Source organism: Sorex fumeus, unplaced genomic scaffold (genome assembly GCF_029834395.1).
Source record: "Sorex fumeus unplaced genomic scaffold, SorFum_2.1 ptg000128l, whole genome shotgun sequence".
NCBI classification, from domain to species: domain Eukaryota; kingdom Metazoa; phylum Chordata; class Mammalia; order Eulipotyphla; family Soricidae; genus Sorex; species Sorex fumeus.
The window spans coordinates 1,990,132-1,998,799 of NW_026606185.1; the positions used below are offsets into that span (position 1 = coordinate 1,990,132).

At 63.4% G+C, this 8,668-nt stretch overlaps 1 protein-coding gene across 2 annotated transcripts; it reads left to right on the forward strand.

Annotated features, from left to right (window-relative positions):
• Nucleotides 1-1,114: 1,114 nt before the first annotated feature.
• On the forward strand, nucleotides 1,115-8,090 carry TSEN54 (tRNA splicing endonuclease subunit 54). 2 transcript variants are annotated; one of them, XR_008795535.1, is made up of 11 exons: nucleotides 1,115-1,191; nucleotides 1,304-1,468; nucleotides 1,551-1,614; nucleotides 1,695-1,778; nucleotides 1,933-2,031; nucleotides 2,890-2,942; nucleotides 5,295-5,396; nucleotides 5,503-6,092; nucleotides 6,946-7,018; nucleotides 7,306-7,422; nucleotides 7,783-7,802. XR_008795535.1 is itself a non-coding variant. In XM_056138136.1 (11 exons), exons 1-11 carry the CDS (start codon nucleotides 1,142-1,144, stop codon nucleotides 7,931-7,933), a joined length of 1,536 nt encoding a protein of 511 aa, XP_055994111.1. In that variant the 5' UTR covers nucleotides 1,115-1,141; the 3' UTR covers nucleotides 7,934-8,090. The 2 variants fall into 2 exon arrangements, 1 of the variants encoding a protein (XP_055994111.1); XM_056138136.1 differs by having other exon boundaries at nucleotides 6,946-7,006; nucleotides 7,783-8,090.
• Nucleotides 8,091-8,668: the final 578 nt, after the last annotated feature.

The following is an 8,668-nucleotide window of genomic DNA, read 5'->3' on the forward strand; positions in this document are numbered from 1 at the left end:
CCGCCCCCAACCCAGGGCCCCGCCCCCGAGCCCCGCCCCTGCCCCACCCCCGCTGCGCTCGCTCGGGTCCGGGCCCGGTCCGCGCATGCGCCCAGGTGAAGCGCGGGCAAGCCGCTCCCGGCGCTGAGGCGCTCGGCGGCCGCTAGGTTGAGGCGCTCGAGGGGTGGCGGGCTCCAGGGTGCAGACGCCACGGCGAGACCCGTGTGGGTGGGAAAGGAGATGGGACGGGAAAGCGACTGGGGCCCCCCCAGACTCGCCGAGCCTCTTTCCGTCGCCCCTCGTCGCTCCGGGGACGCCGGCGGCCACCTCCGCCCGCGCCCCGTCGCTGGTCGGGGCGATGGTGCCACCTAGCGGACGGGGCAGGCGCGGACGCGTTGGCGGGCGGCGGGGACCACCCCCCCAGCTCGGAGGACGTGCGGGTGCGGGAATGGGGTGGCGCTTCACGCTTCAGCACTGTCGACGGCCGGACAGCGCCTCCCGGGCCTCGAGCCCCGGCTTAGGAGCCCCTGGGGAGACTCTGAAGGAACTCTTGGGGGCCACACCCGACGATGCTCACGGCTGCGTCCTGGCCCTGCGCTCAGGGGTCACTCCTGGCCGGGCTCGGGGGACCGTCGGGGGTGCCGAGGATCGAACCCGAGAGGGCCCGTGTAAGGCAAGCGCTGTACCATGGCTCAACCTCAGTCCGTCTCTGACGGCTCCTTGCGACCTTCGGGACCCTGCATTTCGGGGACCCACCGCCCTGCCTTCCCTCGCTCCCAGCTCCCCGCATCTTGCTGCATCCAGAAAGGTGGCCGCTCCGTGTGGCCAAGGGGTGCGAGAGGCTCGCGCCTTTGACCTTTGGACTAGACGGCCCCCGAGAACGGCGGAGGACGGGAGAGAGGAGAGCTCCCAACAGGTCCAGAAGCCGGTCCAGCCTCTGCTCCCCCCACCCCCACCCCCGCTCGCTCCACACGAGCACCAAACTTTGTCGTCAGGCGCTAGGACCCAGAACAGCTTAGGCGGTTGGCGAGTCCGGGCCGCGGACCCCGGGTGCCGGCGGCCCGGGACCGGCGGTCGCCGGCGCTAGGGCCGCGCGGAGGCCCGGCCGGGGGCGGGGCGAGAGCGGCGGGGCCCCGCGCGCGCAGCCGCAGTCGGCGGCCCGATGGAGCCCGAGCCCGCGGCAGTGGAGGTCCCCGCCGGACGCGTGCTCAGGTGCTGGGCGGGCGGCGGGGCCTGCGGGAACGGACGGACGGACTGGCGGACGGGCGGGCGGGCGGGCGGGTGGGGGGCGCGCGTGCTGACCCCGCCGCCCGTCGCCCCGCAGCGCCCAGGAGCTCCTCGCCGCCCGCTCGCGGCCCCAGAAGCTGCCCCAGCGCTCGCATGGCCCCAAGGACTTCCTCCCCGACGGCTCGGCCGCGCAGGCCGAGCGGCTGCACCGGTGCCGCCAGGAGCTCTGGCAGCTGCTGGCCGAGGAGCGCGTGGAGCGCCTGTAAGGGGGCGTGCCGGCCGGGCGGGCGGGCGGGCTGACGGGCGGGGGTCCCCCCGCGGCCCTGACGCCCCCCTCTCCCCAGGGGCAGCCTGGTGGCGGCCGAGTGGAGGCCGGAGCGCGGCGTGGTGGAGCTGAAGACCCCCGCGGTGAGCCCGGGCCCGGGGGGCCGCCCGCGCAGCCCTCCCGGGGCGCGCCCGCGTGACCTCTCCTCTGGGCTCCCCGACAGGGCAAGTTCTGGCAGACCATGGGCTTCTCCGAGCAGGGCCGGCAGCGGCTGCACCCCGAGGAGGCCCTGTACTTGCTGGAGTGTGTGAGTGGGACGCCGGCGGGGTGCGGGGCGGCGCGGGCACCTGCCGGCGGGTGCGGGACCGCCGCCGGCACGGTGGGGCTGCCCCGGTTCTTCTGCTGCGACTTCGCCTGCAGAGCCCCTGTCGCGGGCGCTGAGTTGTCGGCTCCGTTTCCAGGGCTCCATCCAGCTCTTCCACCAAGAGCTGCCGCTGTCCGTCCAGGAGGCTTACCAGCTGCTGCTGGCCGGCGACTCGGTGACTTTCCTGCAGTACCAGGTAGCTGCCGCGGGATCCATGCGTACTGGGCACGGTCCAGTGCTGGGCACAGTCGGGGTGCTGCTGTTAGGATGCCTCGCAGAAAGGGTCGTTTTGGGGTGCTGCTTGCACATTGGGGCGAGTAGGCAATCAGCAGTCGGACAGGCAGGCCTGGAGACCGGGGAAGTGACCTGAGTGACAGAGAGAAACGTGAACACAGGGAGCAGCCAGGCGGTATGGCGGAGTAGTGAGGTGGTCGGGGTGTGATGGGTCCACTGGTGAGGCCTGTGGCCCTCCAGCAGGAGGGGAACAGAGGAACCGGGAATGGCAGGAGAAGTGCCAGGGGGGTGGGCAAACAGAAGCCAAGGAAGGAGCCAGAGCGGTGTGGACGCTGCTGAGAGGCGAAGCTGATGGAGACATTCCTGCGTGATAGGATGGGGATACAGGATGCACTGGGTGGGCTCCTTCCACCCTCTGCCTTCTTCGTGTGGCAGGCAGTAGCTTCTCTCTCCTGTTCTTCAGTTTAGGAATATTCCAGGAACTATTTCTGTGCTGTTTTGCCCCGGGGGGAGGGGGGAGTGGGGAACCCACCCTCGGCGGCTTCAGGAACCTGCTGTCTCCGGCGGACATTCTCTCTGGCCCCCCTAAGCCATCTCTGCCTGTAGGCTGTTAGCTTTGTGGGATTTGTGTTGGCATCTTGCAACTGCTACGCATCCTTTGTGCCCAGAGGAAGAGAAAACTGAAAAGCAGAATTCTCAACTCGAGAGCCCACAGGCCCAGGGACTGGATTGGGGGGTGAGGGGAGAATGCAGGACGTGGCCTCTGCCAGGAAATGCTTGTGTGCTTGTCTGACCTTTCCGTTCTCTCTAATCCTTCGAGGTTTTCAGCCACCTGAAGAGACTGGGCTACGTGGTTCGCCGATTCTGCCCAAGGTATGCCCCTGCCCCCTCTCTCTCCCTCTCCCAGTGCAGGGCCTGGCTGGCTGCTCCCAAAGTCAGGGAGAGGGTACTTTCCTCCCCTGGCACCCCGGTGGGGGCCTCTGTCAAACATGCTCTGTGGGGAATGCACGTGGTGTTTTCTCCCCTGCAGCTGAGCCCGTCTCCAGCCGTTCACCCTCAGCCCACACTCAGCCCCCGCGGCTCGTAGTGGCCGTAGTGCTGCAGGGCTGGAACAGAGCACCGCGCTGATCCCTAGACATGAGTTTCATGTGCCCCTTGTTTGTTTTTATTCTTGGACCACACCCAGCGATTCTCGGCCTTATTCCCTTCTCAGAGCTCAACTCCAGACCGTGCTCATGGGACCGTCTGTGGTGCCGGGGATCGAACCTGGGTCTGCGGTTTGCTCTCTAGCCCCAAGTTCAAGATCAAGCTTCAGACTTGGGTGTAGACTGGTTCAGATTTTTGCTTTGTTGCTTTGATTCTTGTGCATTTTTTTGGTTTAGGGGAACTTGGGACCTCCCACATGCCAAGCAAGTGCTCTGCCTCTGAGCACCAAGGCCCCCAAACTTTTCTTTTTAAAAAATACTTTCCTCCTGGAACCACACAGCCACACTGGGGCGCAGGGGACGCCCATGTACGTGCTCCCCCATGCAAGGCTGTGTTCTAGCAGCCATTGGCCGTCAGTGTCACCCCTCAGCCTTTGTGGTGTGCCCTGGGTCACAAAAGCTGAAGAACTAGGACAGCTATACCGAGTTATTTTTTAATTTTAAGATAAAAAATTGGGGGGAGGCAAAGAGTCCAGAGAGGGTAAGGCTCTTGCTTTGCACGCGGCTCGCCCCAGTTCAATCCACTCCACCACATATGGTTCTTCAGGCACCACCCTAAAACCGAACCAAACCAAAACACCACCTAAACCAAAAACTGTAGTTAATGCAAGCTCAGACTAGTAAGTTTTCTAGTTTTGTGTTTATGAGTGTGTGTTGGGGCCATACCCATGGTGTGGTGCTTCAGGATCACTCCTGGCAGTGCTTACAGGACCGTATGAGGTTCCGGGCGTAGAGTCCTTGTTGGCCGCTTGCACGGCAAACACTCTGCCAGCTATACTCTTATTGCAGCTCAAAAAACAGGTTCTTGTCAAAAAAGAAAGAAAAATTGTCAACTGATTGTTCTGTCTGATGTCCTTGGGATTCAGAGATGCTCAGTGATGGCTGATTCTGTTTAAAAAAAGGGGGAGGAGGGGTGCGTTTGGAGAGAGAATACAGGCGGTCTTACACAAAAGGATTTTGTGTGTCTGTGTTTGTCGTCCCGGGTATCTGTGGGGTGTGTTTGTGTGTGTGTTGGGGGGGGCAGTCCTGGGTGTCTGTGTGGGGGGGGTGTCCCGGGCACCTGTGCACCTGTGAGTGAATGGGTGTTCACTCATCGACTCAGGGCTTGGGGACCACTTGGCGGGTGGCGGGGGGGAATCTGGTTCCTTGCTCCTTCCTCTTTGCAGAGGAAGAGCTGGGACCCACGTGACCACCAGAACTTGGCTTTTGTGGGGCGCTTCTTCCACATGGCACTGTCACTTTGCGAATTCCGTGACCTCGGGCACATTCTCCAAGTCATGGCAGGGAGGCTTGATGGCCCAAGGTTGTGTTGGTCCTGAGTCCCATGCTGCCCAGGAAATGTTTCTCTGGGGATGAGGTGGTTGGTGTCTGCGGCCTGTGCGGCTGCCTTTGTAACTTTATTGCATTTGACTGGCCATGCCCAAAGCCCAGTGTCTGGTGACAGTTGGACACACAGGAAGAATCAGGAGAAATCTCTGCAGAAGGGTGTTGTAGCAACAGAGGGTGTGACCATAACATCCAGTGTGTGTATGTGTGTGTGTGGGGGGGGTTTACTAACACATGTTAGTACTTTTTTTTTCCTTTGGGGTCACATTTGGTGATGCTCAGGGTCTACTCCTGGCCAGGCGGCACCGGGAATTGAACCAAGTTTTCTTGCCTGCAGGCCTGCACCCCAGCCCCATGAGCTTTCTGTGCCCCAGTGTTTCTTTATTTCTTTTGGAAACACTTCTCTGGAATAGTGAATGTTCCAAAGGAATGTCAGTGCGAACAGCGGAATCTGGGCTCACACTTTTTCTGTCATTTCAGTGTTTTCGGGTCCACTCTGGTCTTGCTCTCCCCGAATTTGTCCCGGTTCACTGGCTCTGCGCCCCCATCCCCGCCCCTCAGTCAGAATAGTGGGCACTGTACTGGGGGCCGGGGGTCAGACCCAGCCAGTGCCCTGTGTGTAGTGGTGCCCGGGGCTCACCCATGGGGGTGTCTGGCTTGAGCCTGCGCGCACGGCCCCCCTTTCACCCCACAGTGCCATCCTGTCCCCTTACGAGCGGCAGCTGAACCTTGACGGCAGCGCCCAGTACTCGGAGGATCGGAGCGGCAGGAGGAAGAGGAGGAGCTCCAGCTCTCGGTACCTGCCCCACAGCCTGGGGGACAGAGCTAGGGTTGGGGTTTGGGGCCTGGGTGACTGCCACGGTCAGCAGCTAGGAGCAGGTGTGTCCCTTCTCATCCCCCAGGTCTGTTCCCAAGAAGCTCAAGGCCCTGGAGCGCCCCCTGCAGGGGTCGTCTGGGACACCTGCCAACCTGGCCGCTGCCAGCCCAGCTCCCTGTAGCCTGGACAGCCCAGAGGACAAGCCCCAGGAGCTGAGCCCTGTGGCCGGCCCCTCACAGCTTCCAGGCTCCCAGGACCCCTGGGCCGGCCGGGTAGAGAACGGGGTCCAGGGGGCGTGTAAGCCTCGCTGGAACTTTGAGCAGATCGCCTTCCCCAACATGGCCCCCGACAGCCGCCATACGCGCCTGCCGGCCCCGGCCCCAGAGCTGCTCCCAGCCCACGTGGAGGCCCGTGCCACTGACGCCGAGGCCTGGTGCCACCAGCTCAACCAGCGGAAAGACAAGCCGTCTGAGCAGTCACGGGAGCCCATGGCCGAGGCCCGGCCCTGGTGGCGGGAGCTGAACGCTGACCCCGAGGTGCAGGGCTGCTCGGGCTGGCGGGAGTACAAGGAATTGCTGCGGCGGCGGCTCCTGCAGGAGCCCCCCAGCCGCCCCTTGCACCTGTGGCACCAGCCTGTCACACCCCTGCTGAGCCCAAACCAGGCTGATTCTCCAGGTACTGCTACCTCCCCCCCCCCCCCACGCCGGGAAACCGCAAGATGGTGCCCGGCGCCCACTGCCTGAGGGTTCCAAACAGTGGGGGGCTAGAGCATTCGATGGAGTGGAAACCAGAAAGTGGGTCCCCGTCTCGCGGGCAGAAGTCCAAGCACCACAGGGGAGCACGTGGTGAGGTGGTTGGACGTTGCCAACAGGCTGTCTCGGTGCCAACCGGGGAGGGGGGTCCCCACCCCTCGCTGTTGGCCTGGAAACAGGAGGCTCGGCCCAGGAAGGGCAGCAGGTGTGCCCCGCACACTTTTTGTATTAGAGACACACCCAGCAGTACCCAGGACTGGCCCTGAGGCCTTGCCCAGTGTGCGAAGGAGCCTGGGAGAGCTGGGGCCTGAGAGAGGGTATAGGGATGGGAGTGCTTGCCAAGAGTGCACCCTGAGCACAGAGCCAAAATCACATAACGAGCCACTAGAGCACCAGTGGCGCTGATGGTCAGCGCTCCTTACTGCCCCTGGGCACATAGCGATGGTAAGTAACTAAACTCCCCAGATCTGCTAAATTTGCACTTTCGATAAACCGCCACCAATTTTTTTTTTTATAAATATATTCCACGTATCACCAGGGACAGTCCTAGGTGCTCAGACAGCTCTGAGCGGGAAAGCGTGCCGAGGAGGTTGAAGAGCGTTTTGTGGCCTTTCTCTGGCCGTGGACTGCCCTCCAACTCTGCTTCCTTCCTCCCTCCACCCCCCCATTTTACCCCTTTGGAAGATCCTGGAGTTCCGGGGGTGGGGGGGTTGAATGAGCAGTACTGCGGGAGTGGGCCACCTTTCTCCAGCCCCCTTGTGTTCCCTGTCTCGCAGCCACCATCCTTCAGCAGGTCACCATACTGCAGACGACACACCTTGCCCACGATGGTGCCCGGTGAGTCTCCAGGTAGTGCCCGTGTCCGCTCTACCCCGGGTGCCAGCAGGAGTTGGGAGCTGCCCGTGAGCTTAGGGTCGTAGGATATGCACCTGCCTACCTGGGAGCTGCAACTCACCTAATTTACGGGCCTGAGCTAATGGCTCTACCCCAGGGGTTCTGACGGCCAGATGGGCCCCACCAGCAGACTTAGCCCCTTGCGTGCAGCTGCTTCCCGGAACTGGGCACGGGGAAGAGGTGGCGTTGGTGGGAGGTGGGGGAGCGATCCTCTTCCCTAAGGGGTCCCACCGTGTCCTCAGGCTGCTGACGGAGTCAGGGGGCCTGGAGATCAGTTTTGATGTGTACCAAGCTGATGCCGTGGCCACGTTCCGGAAGAATAACCCTGGCAAGCCCTATGCCCGGATGTGCGTTAGTGGGTACGAGAGCAGCCCTTGCCCCACTGGTTCCTTGGTGAGCCGTGTTCGGGGATCTCCTCGCCCCACCCTCTGCAAGTGTGTGCCAGTCCTGAGAGACCGGGGGCGGGGGGGCACACGAGTCACTGCCACTGTCACCCAGGGGGGAACTTCCCGGCCCTCTGCTGTCCTGGTGTATTTGGGGAGTTGTTCTCCTCATCCAGCAGGGGGGGCTGTGGGTGGCCGGGCTCAATGGTGAGAACCTTCCTCCTCGTGGCCCCCAAGCCAACCCAGGCTCTGGGTCTCTGGAGAACCTTCCAGAACCAGGCAGTGTGTGGCCAGACAGCGAGGGGCGGGTCTCAAGTGTGCCCTTCGTCCCTGCAGATTTGATGAGCCGGTCCCAGACCTCCGCACCCTCAAGCGATTATCCTACCAGAGCGGGGACGTCCCTCTGATCTTTGCCCTGGTGGATCACGGCGACATCTCCTTCTACAGCTTCAGGGACTTCACTCTGCCCAGGGACCTGGACCAGTGACCACACACACTGGGGACCTGGACGCTCTACTCAGGACCATCTCAGCCTCAGCCGCCTGCTGCACCCGGACTGGGGCCCGCCAGCTGCTTCCTTAGAGCAGTCTAGGCCGGTGGGGGCTGACGGTGGGAGTGCCTCACCTTCCCCTCGGCCGGCCGCCAGCGCTACCTCGCCGGCCGACCCTGCCGCCTTGCCCGGTGCCGTGGAACTCAGGAGTCCTTTTCGGAGAGGACAGTGCCTTTACACGAGAGGGTGCCTGCTTCGCGCCATAAAGCCAAAGCCATTAAAATGTCAGATCCCTTTTCTACCGTGCCTGGATAAAGTGGACAGCCTTCCCCCCAATCCGATCGTCTGTGGAAGTGACCCTCCAGGCCCCCGCGCCTGCGTTCTCGGGCATGGGAACTCTGTGACCCTGCGCCTCTCTGGGGGGCCCGCGCGCGGGGCTGGGTGGAAAGTCCCCGCCCTCAGTTGCTGCAGCCTCTCCCCAGTACTGAAAGTTAACTTGGGTGGCGCCTGCCGTCCCTTTGGGCCCCCAGAAGATTTCCAGGCGGAGAGGGGGAGAGGGGGTAGGTTCGCCTCGCGGGGAGGTGCCTCTCGGTCCGAAGCCAGCCTGAGTCCGGGGCGCGCCGGGGGGCCCTCGGGCAAAGCCGGCCGAGCCGGGCTCCTCCCTCGGCAGCCCGGGGCCGCGTCCCCGACGCGCGTTCCGGGGACTATTTCCCCCGGCGGGAGGCGGCGGAA

Coding starts and splice junctions, on each gene's coding strand:
- TSEN54 (XM_056138136.1), top strand. CDS start 1,142: ATGGAGCCCGAGCCCGCGGCAGTGGAGGTCCCCGCCGGACGCGTGCTC. Junction 5,397..5,502: donor AGGAGGAGCTCCAGCTCTCG/GTACCTGCCCCA, acceptor CTCATCCCCCAG/GTCTGTTCCCAAGAAGCTCA. Junction 6,093..6,945: donor AAACCAGGCTGATTCTCCAG/GTACTGCTACCT, acceptor CCTGTCTCGCAG/CCACCATCCTTCAGCAGGTC.